At 40.7% G+C, this 14,711-nt stretch overlaps 1 protein-coding gene across 1 annotated transcript in view; it reads left to right on the top strand.

Annotated features, from left to right (window-relative positions):
- The window catches only part of LOC129851587 (immunoglobulin-like and fibronectin type III domain-containing protein 1), a 36,965-nt gene extending 22,254 nt beyond the window's left edge, over window positions 1-14,711 (top strand). Inside the window, exons 14-23 of the mRNA XM_055918196.1 lie at window positions 7,844-8,137; window positions 8,311-8,613; window positions 11,825-12,001; window positions 12,198-12,326; window positions 12,526-12,834; window positions 12,980-13,062; window positions 13,175-13,367; window positions 13,542-13,838; window positions 14,008-14,327; window positions 14,664-14,711. Of these exons, the coding sequence (XP_055774171.1) occupies window positions 7,844-8,137; window positions 8,311-8,613; window positions 11,825-12,001; window positions 12,198-12,326; window positions 12,526-12,834; window positions 12,980-13,062; window positions 13,175-13,367; window positions 13,542-13,838; window positions 14,008-14,327; window positions 14,664-14,711 (2,153 nt within the window). The remainder of the gene's footprint in view (window positions 1-7,843; window positions 8,138-8,310; window positions 8,614-11,824; window positions 12,002-12,197; window positions 12,327-12,525; window positions 12,835-12,979; window positions 13,063-13,174; window positions 13,368-13,541; window positions 13,839-14,007; window positions 14,328-14,663) is intronic.

Genomic DNA, 14,711 nt, shown 5'->3' with positions numbered 1-14,711 from the left:
CTTAATTTCAAGAATGTGAAATGTCAGAATAACAGTAGAGATAATTATTTATTTCAGCATTTATTTATTTCATCACATTCCCAGTGGGTCAGATGTTTACATACACTCAATTTGTATTTGTTAGTATTGTCTTTAAATTGGTTAACTTGGGTCAAGCGTTTCGGGTAGCCTTCCACAAGCTTCCCACAATAAGTTGGGTGAATTTTGGCCCATTCCTCCTGACAGAGCTGGTGTAACTGAGTCAGGTTTGTAGGCCTCCTTGCTCGCACATGCTTTTTCAGTTCTGCCCAAACATTTTCTATAGGATTAAGGTCAGGGCTTTGTGATGGCCACTCCAATACCTTGACTTTGTTGTCGCCCTCGTGAATGAGGGCGTGCACTTCGTTCTTTATCGCCGGTATTGAACATACTACATTCCGTCTTAAATTTGATCATTTATTTAGATATTAGGATTTATTTAGATATTAGGGTACCTGAGGATTGATTAGAAATGTTGTTTGGCTCCAACTAAACTGTCTTTTCTGGGATATAAATAAGGACTTAATAGAACAAAATGCCCATTTGTTGTGTAGCTGGGACCCTTGGGATTGCAAACAGAGGAAGATCTTTAAAGGTAAGTGATTTATTTTATCTCTATTTCTGATTTTTGTGACGCCTTGATTGGAAAATGTTTTTAATGCTGGTGTATGCGGGGCCGTGTCCTCAGATAATCACATGGTATGCTTTCGCCGTAGAGCCTTTTTGAAATCTGACAACGCGGGTTGGATTAACAAGAAGTTAAGCTTTTAAATGATGTAAGACACTTGTATGTCCATGAATGTTCAACATTACAATTTTGTAATTTGAATTAAAGAGGTTTAAGCCATTTTGCCACAACTTTGGAAGTATACTTGGGGTCATTGTCCAGTTGGAAGACCCATTTTCGACCAAGCTTTAACTTCCTGACTCATGCCTTGAGATGCTGCTTCAATATATCAACATAATTTCCCTCCCTCATGATGCTATCTATTTTGTGACGTGCACCATTCCCTCCTGCAGCAAAGCACCCCACAACATGATGCTGCCACCCTCGTGCTTCACGGTTGGGATGGTGTTCTTCTGCTTGCAAGCCTTCCCCTTTTTCCTCCAAACTTAACAATGGTCATTATGGCCAAACAGTTCTATTTTTGTTTCATCAGACCAGAGGACATTTCTCCAAAAAGTACGATCTTTGTCCCCAAGTGCAGTTGCAAACCGTAGTCTGGCTTTTCATGGCGGTTTTGGAGCAGTGGCATCTTCCTTGCTGAGCGTCCTTTCAGGTTATGTCGATATAGGACTTGTTTTTACTGTGGATATAGATATACTTTTGTACCTGTTTCCTTCAGCATCTTCACAAGGTCCTTTGCTGTTGTTCTGGGATTTATTTGCACTTTTCGCACCAAAGTACGTTCATCTCTAGGAGACAGAACGTGTCTCCTTTCTGACCGGTATGACGGCTGCGTGGTCCCATGTTGTTTATACTTGCGTACTATTGTTTGGACAGATGAACGTGGTACCTTTAGGCATTTGGAAATTGTTCCCAAGGATGAGCCAGACTTGTGGAGGTCTACAATTTCTTTCTGAGGTCTTGGCTGATATCTTTTGATTTTCCTATGATGTCAAGCAAAGAGGCACTGAGTTTGGAGGTAGGCCTTAATATACATCCACAGGTACACCTCCAATTGACTCAAATAATGTCAATTAGCCTGTCAGAAGCTTCTAAAGCCATGACGTAATTTTCTGGAATTTTCCAAGCTGTTTAAAGGCACAGTCCACTTAGTGTATGTTAACTTCTGACCCACTGGAATTGTGATACAGTGAATGATATGTGAAATAATCTGTCTGTAAACAATTGTTGGAAAAACTACTTGTGTCATGCGCAAAGTAGATGTCCTAACCGACTTGCCAAAACTATAGTTTGTTAACAAGAAACCTGTGGAGTGGTTGAAAAACTAGTTTAAAACCTGTTGAGGATAGAGGGCGCTACTTTCACTTTGGGGAAAAATCATGCCCAATTTAAACGGCCTCGTACTCTATTCCTGCTCGTACAATATGCATATTATTATTACTATTGGATAGAAAACACTCTCAAGTTTCTAAAACCGTTTGAATTATATCTGTGAGTAAAACAGAACTCATTTTGCAGCAAACTTCCTGTCAGAAAGTGAAAAATCTCAAATCGAGGCTCTGTTCCAGGCCCTCCCTATCATTTTGCTTGAGATTTATGACTATACATGCACTTCATACACCTTCCACTAGATGTCAGTAGGCTGTGAGAGGTGAAATGGAGTGTATAGGTATTTCTATGGTGAAAAGAGGCCTCTTGGAATGACAGGACCCCAATTTCCTCTGTTCAGGATGACGCGGGATGGACATCAGCTTTGGCTTCTGAAAAGCTTTCCCTATAGACGTGTAATATCTCCGGCTTTAATTTTATTTGATAAATGTGACAATATCATCGTAAAGTATGTTTTTTCAATATAGTTTAATCAGATTATCAAAACATTTTCGGGAGTTTTGGCGTGTTACGTTCTCTGAGTTTGTTGACGATGGAGAGTTTTGCTTGCTAAATCGAGAGGGAAAAAGGCCATTCTAAAACCAAACAACGATTGTTCTGGACGAAGGACCCCTTGTACAACATTCTGATGGAAGATCATTTATGATGTTATTTCATATATCTGTCGAACATGTGTACCATTAGTTTGCGCCCAGATTTTGGGCGCTCTCTCGCCATAACGTAAGCTGCATGTCGTAATGAAGTTATTTTTAGAATTCTAACACGGCGATTGCATTAAGAACTAAGCTATCTTTAACTTGCTGTCCAACATGTATTTTTTAGTAAAGTCTATGAATAGTTATTTGATGAGAATAGGTGAGTGTCAGAAATTTATCCGGACATTCTGGGAAAAAGTGGCTAAGTTTTCCCAATGTATAACCATGGATTTCAGCTCTAAATATGCACATTTTCGAACAAACCATATATGTATTGTGTAATATGATGTTATAGGACTGTCATCTGATGGAGTTTGAGAAGGTTAGTGAAAAGATTAATATCTTTTGCTGGTTTATTTGCTATGCTAACGTGCCTAACGAATCAATGCTGTTGTGTAGTTGGCTATTGTAGTAAGCTAATATAATGCTATATTGTGTTTTCCCTGTAAAACACTTAAAGAATCGGAAATATTGGCTGGATTCACAAGATGTTTGTCTTTAATTTGCTGTACACCATGTATTTTTCATAAATGTTTTATGATGAGTATTTAGGTATTTAAATTTGGTCTGTGTAATTGTTCTAGCTGCTTCGGTACTATTTCCGATTGTAGCTGCAATGTAAAACTATGATTTATACCTCACATTTGCACATTTTTCAAACAAAACATAGATTTATTGAATAACATGTTATAAGACTGTCATCTGATGAAGTTGTTTCTTGGTTAGTTTGGTTGGTTCTTGGTTAGTTTGGTTGGTTTTGTGCGTGCTACCTGTGCTGTGAAAAATGTCTGTGCTTTTATATTTGTATTTGGTGGTGAGCTAACATAAATATACGTGGTGTTTTCGCTGTAAAACATTTTAAAAATCGGACATGTTGGCTGGATTCACAAGATGTTTATCTTTCATTAGCTGTATTGGACTTGTTAATGTGTGAAAGTTAAATGTCCTAGACAGGTTAAATGACTCCAACCTAAGTGTATGTAAACTTCCGACTTCAACTGTAGTTATTGATATTTCCTTTTGCTGCAGGAATATTTTTCTGCCGTAGCAAAATGGTTCAAATGAAGATCCTACATCTGTATGACAATTTACGGCTAAGATTATAAGGAAAGTGGTGATGCATTACCCACTTAGAGATTATACTAAACTATGATGGTTTCTGTTGTCTTTACTTATTTTTAGACCTAGGTGCTCAATTCAGCATTGGACTGTCTGATGTGGATGTTAAGCTTGACGCAACAGCAGAGCTACTCTGTGAAGTGAGCTGTCTAAACATTGAGGGGGTCTGGTATAAACATGGAAAACAGGTCAGTACACTATTCTTCAATCAAACAAATAGAGTTCTTCATAATTGTTTTATTTAACCTTTTTTAAGAACAAATTTTTATTTATAATGACGGTCAACCCCGGCCAAACCCAGACAACGCTGGGCCAATTGTACGCCGCCCAATCACCAGGGTCTGTACTGATGCCTCTAGCATTGAGATGCAGTACCTTAGACCGCTGTGCCACTCATCCTTGGTCCAGGAGAACCACAAGGTGTGCGGGATTTTGCTCCACACCAGGATTGAAGAACTCATTAAAGAGAGACTGTAGTGGCTGATTTTGCCTCAGTTTTCCTCCTCCTCGTTAACAAATGCTTTGAAGTCTAGATTTGTGTCTTGGTGGCGTAGTTTGATGTGGGTGTTTCTTGCATGTGTCTGAGTTTGTAAATTCACTCTGACAATCTACTCCAATATTAACACTCTGGTTTGAGAGTCCAAGAGAGAAGAATAATTGATGATTTTAAAACCAGCCTAGCCTACACCCGGTTGTTATGACAGGTTTCAGTAAACATTGACAAAAAAACTGTTCTCTCAGTTGTGTGTGGAAGTAGCTAGCAAGCCAGCTAACTTTAGCCAATTAGCTTTGATGCTTGACTGATATTGTGAGATTGAATGCTACCCTTCAGCTGGAGCGACTTGTGTGCGCTCTGAGAGAGAATTCATGAACAAAGACCGTCTTAGTGGGCATTACATGAAATCAAAACCCAACCTTCAAATATAACAAGGAAAGCTGAGACTTCACAGGTACTCCTAATCTCAGACTTTATAATTTTGAAAATACTGACTTTTCTTATTAAATGATCAGTTTTTAAGCTGTTAGTGAATTTCGGGACTATATTTTACGTATATGACCAATACCGAAGAGAGAGGCCGTTTTCAACCGGGATTTCTTTTTTTTCGTGACATCCTCTTTATACGTCCTCTTTAAGTGTACTGTATATAGACAATAGTTATTGTTAGATGTTGAGGCGATCAACATTCAATGAGTTTAAGTGAAATCATGACAGGATAAACACAACTACACAGAACAAAAATATAAACGCAAGCTGTAAAGTGTTGGTCCAATGTTTCATGAGCTAAAATAAAAGATCCCAGAAATGTTCCATACACACAAAAAGCTTATTCCTCTCAAATGTTGTGCACAAATTGGTTTACACCCCTGTTAGTGAGCATTTCTCTTTTGCCAAGATAATCCATCCACATGACAGGTCTAAAATATCAAGAAGCTGATTAAACATCATGATCATTATGCAGGTGCACCTTGTGCTGGGGACAATAAAAGGCCACTCTAAAATTTGTTGTTTTGTCTCACAACACAATGCCACAGATGTCTCAAGTTTTGATGGAGCGTGCAATTGGCATCCTGACTGCAGGAATGTCCACCAGAGCCGTTGCCAGATAATTGAATGTTAATTTCTCTATCATAAGCCGCCTCCAACGGCGGCTCATTTTAGAGAATCTGGCAGTACGTCCAACCGGCCTCACAATCGCAGACCACGTGTAACCACGCCAGCCCAGGACCTCCACCTCAGGCTTCTTCAACTGCGGGATCATCTGAGACCAGCCACCTGGACAGCAGGTTTGCACAATTGAAGAACTGTCAGAAAATGTTTCAGGGAAGCTCATCTGCATGCTTGTCATCCTAAGCAGGATCTTGACTGCAGTTCGGCGTCGTACCTGACTTCAGTGCCCAAATGCTTACCTTCGATGGCAACTGTCACGCTGGAGAAGTGTGCTCTTCACGGATGAATCCCGGTTCAACTGTACCGGGCAGATGGCAGACAGCGTGTATGGCGTTGTGTGGGTAGCGCTTTGCTGATGTCAACATTGTGAACAGTGCCCTATAGTGTCAGTGGGGTTATTGTATGGGCAGGCATAAGCTACAGAAAACTAATACAATTGCATTTTATCAGTGGCAATTTAAATGCACAGATATACCGTGACAAGATCTTGAGGCCCATTGTCGTGCCATTCATCCGCCACCATCACCTCATGTTTCAGCATGATAATGCACAACTCCATGTCGCAAGAATCTGTACACAATTCCTGGAAGCTGAAAATGTCTCAGTTCTTCCATGGCCTGCAAACTCAACAGACATCACCCATTGATCACGTTTGGGATCGACATGTATGACAGACAGCATGTTCCATTTCCCTACAATATCCTGAAACTTAGCAAAGCCATTGAAGAGGAGTGGGACAACATTCCACATGCCACAATCAACAGCCTGATCAATCAACAGCCTATGTGAAGGAGATGTGTCACGCTGCATGAGGCAAATCCACATCTAATCCACATCCATACATTTTTTCCCCCAAGTTATCTGTGACCAACAGATGCATATATGTATACCCAGTCATGTGAAATCCTTATATTAGGGCCTAATTCATTTCCTTATATGAACTGTAAATCTTTGAAATTGTTGCATGTTGCGTTTCTTATTGTTCAGTGTATTTCAGTCATGGAAGTGAAAGTAACCATTAGGAAAGATTATATGACAGATGAACGACAAACAATAATCTATTTTCAGTCTGCTATTTCAATCCCTGCTTCTGTGATCAGGTAACTCCTGATGACAGGCTGAAAATCATCACAGATGGAGCCTGTCACAAGCTTGTCATTGATTGCTGTCGAAAAGATGATGGAGCAGTCTATCGCTTTGAGGTGGATGGTCGTATATCAGAGGCCACACTCACTGTTCAGCGTAAGTGACATAGACTGTTATATCAACAAGTCATTACACCAAACTGTTTCCATTAGGTGGGAAATGACACTGCCTTGTCACCTGACATTCAGTGACACAAGATGAATGACCTCTGATGTTATGTCTGTTTTATGATGGTGTTATGTTTTTGTCCGATAAAATTGTAAAACTATCATAGACAAATGTTTATTCACCTGTAATACATCTGTGTTCATTCTACTTTACACCCCCCCCCCCCCCCCCCCCCCCACGCCAACCCTGTGACAATTGTTGTTATGGACATGGATAACAATTCATCACCTAACTTGGTATGTAACATTTTAAGTAACATTTTGTTGTTCTGTCATTTTTAAGACACAGTAAATATATATTCTATAACTTGTTCATCCATAGGCATTATGATAATGTTGTACAATGACAATAGTGACTATATATACACACAGTCTTTGTGCGTGACAATTTTTTTGTGCGTGACAAGTCTTTACTTATTTATAGATCCAGCTGTTCAATTCATTTTGGGAGTGGCTGATGTCCAAGTTAAAATCTGCACACCAGCAGAGCTGTCCTGCAAACTGAGCAGTCCGAACTGTAAGGGGGTCTGGTATAGAGACGGATTTCAGGTGAGTGCAGTATTCATCATTAACACAAATAAAGTATTCAGCAACCTTTTGCTCTAGCCCGATAATATTTGATTCAGAACAATAGCTTGATGATTAGTTAATTCATTGGATCAGGTGTATTAATGTTGGACTAGGAAATCCTGTTATAGCTGATTGAGAAACAAGAGTCTGTTTTCCCCTAATAGATTTAAATATATTCTCTTTCTGTAATCAGGTACCTCCTGATGACAGGGTGAAAATCATCAAAGAAGGAGCCTCTCACAAGTTGGTCATTGATAACTGTAAAAAAGACGATTCAGGAGTCTATCGCTTTGAGGTGGATGGTCGTATATCTGAGGGATCACTCACTGTGCAGAGTAAGAATGGACAGTTACAGTATGTGGGTTACATCCAGCGTTATGAAAAGCTTCAGTAAGGCTGTTGTTCCCTTGATTAGAGAACTTTCTTTTCTTTCATATTTAAGACCCACCAACATTCAACATGGATTCTCTGAGAGAATTCTCTAAGCCGGTCATTGTGAGAGCATGTGAAACGGCTGAGTGGAAATTGGCCTTTTCGGGTGGTGACCCAATGAAGATCAAGTGGATCAAGGAGGATGAGGAACTTCTGGAAGGCCCCAATGTCAAGATAGAACAGACTGACATAAAAGCCAACTTGTGTATTACAGATTGTCAAAGGAGGAACTGTGGAGAGGTCAAAATCAATATCAAAAATGACTTTGGTACATTGGAAGCCACATCCAGACTGATTGTTCTTGGTGAGTTAGGAAGCAGGATATGAAATTAGATTTCTGGCAAGTCTGATTCGGAAGAATTTAACAAAATTCCTCAATGATCACATACTTTTCACTTGAAGACTTTTGTGGACTATCACTAACATCTCATTCTGTTGTTAGGCAACATTTTAATTTTCATAGTTTTCTCCCAACAGACAAACCCACACCGCCACAAAGACCTGTGGAAATTGTGGAAACTTCTCTAACCGCCATTGAATTCAAATGGAAACCCCCAAAGGATGATGGTGGCTGTCCAGTCAAACACTACATTTTGGAGCGCCAGCAAGTGGGGGGAAGCAAAACATGGACAAATGTAGGGGAGCTCCCAAATGACCCCCTTAAATACAGGGATACTAATGTAAAACCTGGGAAAAGATACTGTTACCACATCAGAGCCAAGAATGAGGAGGGAGTCAGTGATGTGTTGGAGACAGAGGACATCCAGGCTGGCATATTGTGTAAGTATTGTTAAAAATCCATATAGTTTAGGACAGATCTCTCAATCATTCAGTTATCAAGAGGGACAAGACAGGGATGTCTGATGTCTATTTTCTTTAGCCACATAAACCCTAGAATCATAATTACAACTCATGGCTCAATCCGGGGCATAGACATTGGTGGAGATAAACATGCCATCTCATTGTATGCAGATTACATTTTACTTTATTTAACTGAACCTGAACATTCGCTGTCATTTATTTTACTATTGATGGATACATAATGCTGTATAAGGATTCAAAGTGAATTGTGAATCATAATTTCTCAAGCTTAGAAAGTAAATTTAAGTGGAAATGGACAAAGACACATGAAATACCTTGGTGTACTGATTCTATGCAATCTGGAGGGGGCCTATGAAATCATTTACTCTGCTTTGAATTCAAACCTATCTATTAATGTTCAGAGATTGAGATCTGTCCCTATCGCTGTGTTAAGTTGGGTCAACATAATCAAAATGAATATATTACCAAGGTTGATGTATTTATTCCAGACCCTGCCCGTTTCAATTCCATCCAACTTTTTTAATAAAATAAACTGCCGGCTCTCCAACTTTATTTGTAACGGAAAGATCTCAAGAGTCAAATTGACTGTTTTACAATTACCCTATAAAGCTGGTGGTCTTGGACTACCTCATATGAATATGTATTACTGGACTGCACAACTGCCTTCCCTTAAACAATGGACAGCTGGCTATACTTGTGCAGGGAGGAGTATCAACGCTATACATATAATACCTTATGATTTACAATATATTCACTACTTCGGTTCCAAGGCGTTGAAGAAAAAACAGACAATCCAAAATTATATTGAATCGCTTCAACAGAATCTGGATGAACCTAAGGAATCTAGCATAGAAAAAAATACTGAAAGAAGCTGCTTAGCCAAAGAAGTTGATTGCCAAGTTATATCAAAGGTTGATTGAAACTCTACCTAATGGTTCAGAAGCTAAAATGAACAAATTGAAACAGATCTTTAAGAAAAAAATGAGGAGAACAATTGGTCACAGCTATGTGAAAATGCTCATACCTGCTCCAACAACCTAAGACATGACCTACCGCAATTTAAGATAATCATAGGACTTACTACACTCCTGCCAGCATTGAACAGTGAACAGCATCTTCACATAGTTATTTCCCGTATTGTCCAGGTGAAAGAGGGCAGTGTGAAGTGCAATTGAGAATGCATCATCTGTGGATCTGTCGGGGCGGTATGCAAATTGGAGTGGGTCTAGGGTGTCTGGGATGATGATGGTGATGTGTGTCATGACCAGCCCTTCAAAGCATTTCATATTTACAGTTGTGAGTGCTACAGGGCGATATTCATTTAGACATGTTGCCTTGGAGCTCTTGGGAACAGGGACAATGGTGGTTAGCTTGAAATATGTTGGGATTACAGATTGTGGACAAGGAGAGATTGAAAATGTCTGTGAAGACACCTGCCAGCTGGTCTGCGCATGCTTTGCGAACGCGCCCTGGTATTCCGTCTGGCGGCCTTGTGATTGTTAACCTTAAAAACGTTTTGCTCACATCAACCACGGCGAGCGAGATCACACAGTTATTCGGAAAGGGCTTTCCCGCAAGGCACAATGTTCTATTCCTCGAAGCGAGCATAAAAGGTATTTAGCTCGTTTGTGAGTTCTGCATCACTGGGCAGCTCACTGGATTTCCCTTTGTAATCCGTTATCGTCTGCAAGCCCTGCCACATACGACAAGCATTGTATCCGGTGTAATAGGATTCCACCTTACTATTGTCCTTTTGCATGTTTGATGTCTCATCGGAGGTCGTAGAGGGATTTCTTGTATTAGTCCATGTCCCGTTCATTGTAAGCGGTAGCTCTAGCCTTTAGCCCAGCATGGATGTTACCTGTAATCTGTGGTTTTTGGTTGGGGTATGCTCTTATAGTCACTGTGGGGACTGTTGTGTTAAACTCCTTAATGTTATCTGTTGAATCCCGGGATATATCCCAGTCTGTACTTGCAAAACAGTCTTGTAACCTTGAGTCTGCTTTGTCCGACCACTTCCGTATTGAGCGCATCATCGGTACTTCCTGCTTCAGCTTTTGTTTGAAAACAGGAAGCAGAACAATAGAGTCACGGTCAGATTTGCCAAAGGAAGGATGAGGGAGGGCCTTGTATAAGTTTCTGTGGGTAGAATAAAAGTGGTCTAGAGTTTTATCACCCCTAGTGGCGCAGGACACGTATTGGTAGAAGTGAGGTATGGCGGTTTTACATCTCCCCGCGTTAAAGTCTCTATCCACCAGATATTGTGCCTCTGGGTGAGCGGGTTTCTTGTTTGTCTATTGTCCCATACAGTTTGTTGAGTGTCAGAGTTGTGTTGGCTTGTGAAGGAATGCAGACAGCCGTGATAATTACCGATGAGAACTCTCTTGGTAGATACAAGGGTCTGCAGCTTGTCCAAATAATCTTATTCTCGAGTGAATGGACATTTGCCAATAAAATGGAGGGGAGCAACATTTGGTTTACTGTTCGCCTCAATTACACCAGGGCCCCACCTCTTCTCCTGCGTTAAAGTCGTAATTGAAGTCGAAATCAAAGGTAGTAACTGTTGATCTGATGTCCAGAAGTGCTTGGCGGTCACATGATAATAGTATGAACTTTCTGTAAAAAAATGTTTTAAGATAAACACGATACAAGTCATTAAATAGCGAAGTTGGGTTGGAAAGCGTGAGATATTGCCCTTCTCCGTCGGTGCCATCTTAATACATACACAATTCATGTCTCAATTGTGTCAAGGCTTAAAAATCTTTCTTTAACCTGTCTCCACCCCTTCATCTACACTGACTGAAGTTAATTTCACAGGTGACATTAATAAGGTATCATTGTTTTCACCTGGATTCACCTGGTCAGTTTATGTCATGGAAAGAGCAGGTGTTGCTAATGTTTTATACAGTCAGTGTGCGTTTTGTTTTTGTTGTTTGTGAAGTCCTATTATTTTTATCTAAACTAAGCAAATCAGTGTTTCTACATGAAGAAAGTGTTCTGCCTGACATTACATCCAGATGGATCGTTCTCTTATTCTACACAGAACATATTTTTGTTATACCGACTTTACATACAGCTTCTGTCATTTCTAGGAAGAATTATCCACTGTGATTTGATTTGGCACTATATGTATGGTAATGGAAAGCAGAATAACAAGTTATTCTCTCAGGTTACCCAGGATCCCCTTCGGCACCCAAAGTGGTCAGTGCCTTCAAGGACTGCATCAACCTGGCTTGGTCTCCCCCTATCAACACTGGAGGAACTGAAATTTGGGGTTACAACCTTGAGAGACGCAAGAAGGGAAGCAACTTTTGGAGCACTGTGAACCTAGATGGGCCTATCAAAGGTGCGGCCTCCTCATAGGCAATGGCTCAAGGAAATATATCTACAAATGTGTTAATTTACCTGGAAGTGTACAACAAGAACCTTTCGTAAAAATATATAACTTGCAACCGAGATTATCACACTTTACTTTTATGTGTAAGACTTTGTAAGTATGCTCTGGCATAATGATACTCTGAACTTTTTTTATTTTCTCTCAGACACAACGTTTGCATTGAAAGATGTTATTGAGGGAGCAGCTTATGAATTTCGAGTGTCAGCTATTAACATCTCTGGTGTCGGCGAGCCCAGTCCTCCCTCTGTTACAGTCTTTGCCAGAGATCCCAAGAGTAAGTCATGATCATCAAAACCATTTATGTTTTTGAAATATTAGAAGTTTCAGTTACACCAATAGCCTGGCAGAACCAGCCTGATCGTTGTCTTCACTCTGAAATAGAATAGTGAACGCAATGATCAGGCTGGTTCCAACGTAATATTGCACATGTCAACTAAAATAATAACTATTGTATCACATTGCTGTAATTCCAGAACCCCCTGGTAAAGTCATAGACCTAAAGCTAACAGATTCCAGTTACACCACGTTTTCTCTGGCTTGGACTAAACCAAAGGAGGTGGAAGGGGTGGAGGATGAGGCCAAAGGCTACTTTGTGGAGATCAGACCAAATGAGAGCCCAGAGTGGACTCGCTGTAACATCAACCCCATCATCTCCACCTCCTTCAATGTGATTGGCCTGAAGGCAATGGGAATGTACTGGGTGAGAGTGCTCGCCACAAACGATGGAGGCGAGGGCGAGCCCCAAGGCTTTGATAATTACATCATCGCCATGCCTCCTCCTGGTAAGGAATAGCATCTAATTTAAATCACTATTGTGATGTTCAATAGTGAATATCGTATATAAGTCGACTGTATCCCTGAAATGTAATTTGGTAATCAATAAAAAATATAATCTGACCGATACTTGAATTTTCTTTACCCTGCAAGTGAGGCCACAATTTACAGGGAAAATGAAGAGCTTCATGGTTGTGAGAAAGGGGAATACTGTACGGTTCAACATCAACTTTAAGGTAAAGGGAAGAAAATGCAGCTTTCAGACGACAAAATAGACTGTATCCTACTGCAGTATCCTGTTTGTGTCACCAAGTTCTCTGTGTTTACATGGTTTCACATGGTCCACAGGCCTCTCCTTTGCCAGATATCTATTGGTTGAAAGACTGTGTTCCTGTGTCCAAACGTGTCACCATCACCAACTCTGACAGAGGTTCACAGCTTCTGATCCCCACGTCAGAGCGCTCTGACACAGGCATCTTTACCATCATTGTCAAGAACATGGTCGGTCAGGAGACCTTCAGTGTCGAGATCAGAGTCACAGGTGAATGTTAATCATTTAGCCTATATGTTTTTTATAATTTCAACTATAATCTTATGGCATTGGTAGATGAGAAACAGAATCGTAAGTGAAGTTTTTAATGCCAGTATTAATGCAGTTACTGGAGGTAAGTTCAGCTTTCAATCAGATGACGATGTATTTCTGACCTGGTTCCAGATGATCCCAAGCCTCCTGGCCCGGTGGAGTTGGAACAGAATGTTCCTGGAACAGTGACTGTGACCTGGACTCCCTCCCCAGACGAGAAGAAGGATGACAGGCTGCACTACATTGTGTACAAACGTGACTCTGTCAAGCGCACCTGGAGGATGGTCGCTGACAGCCTCTTCAACCATAAGTTCACAGTTATCAACATTCTACCCGGCAGAGAGTATAACTTCAGGGTGTTTGCTAAGAATGACATGGGCCTCTCAGAACCTGCTGTGTCCCCTACGTGGGGAACCATAAGGAGAAAAGGTTTGTGGCGACAGCAACTAGCCTCCTTGCATTTGTTGAATGAAAGATCATTGAACCGTAAAACTTTTAGCATAGGCCACATCACAGAGAATACTGTAAGTTTGAAATGTTGCCTGTAAACAAAACAGTATTAGTTGCGAGGTAATCTTTCTCTTCTCCTGTAACTCAGATAAGTTCATACTGGACATGCCAGATGTAAAGGGCTTGGACCTCCAGTGTCCACCATCATTTTTACTCCGATTGAAAATCCGCACCGCTCCACCAGGCTACGAGTGCTACATGAGCTGTGCTGTACGAGGGGATCCAAAACCCCATGTCACATGGTACCACAACAACGTCAGCCTCAACACCAATACCAACTACCTTATCACCAACGTGTGTGGGGTGTGCACAATGCTCATATTGAAGATCGGACCCAAGGACAGCGGCGACTACAGTGTCATCGCAGACAGTCCCTTGGGCAGGGCAGAGTGCTCCACCAAGCTCACAGTCAGAGGTAGTATCTCACAGTCCCATCATAATAAAATGCTTTTTTCATTACAGGAACAATCTGTAATTATTTTCAAACACCAGGTTTGAGGCGGAGGGTCTTCGTGACTATACTGTTCCAATAATTGATTCATAGACAACAATTATTTATTTTCTGTTTAGTGAATTTCATTCTGTGGCCACAGGATATAATGAAGTAGCATATCTTGACCTTTGGGGGGGGGGGGGGGAGGGGGGTCTTTGATCTATGTACGTCAGTTCTACATCATGGAAGTCCTAGTGTGTGATACTATGTGTAGTAGAATATTAATTCTGTACCATTGGTTTGTTTTCCAGAGTGAAGAGTTCACCCAGATGATTGATTGGCAGCAGCTGGCAACATAA

Source organism: Salvelinus fontinalis, chromosome 3 (assembly GCF_029448725.1).
Source record: "Salvelinus fontinalis isolate EN_2023a chromosome 3, ASM2944872v1, whole genome shotgun sequence".
Lineage (NCBI taxonomy): Eukaryota > Metazoa > Chordata > Actinopteri > Salmoniformes > Salmonidae > Salvelinus > Salvelinus fontinalis.
The sequence above is the reverse complement of the archived record's forward strand: the minus strand, read 5'-3'. Positions and strand labels throughout refer to the sequence as shown.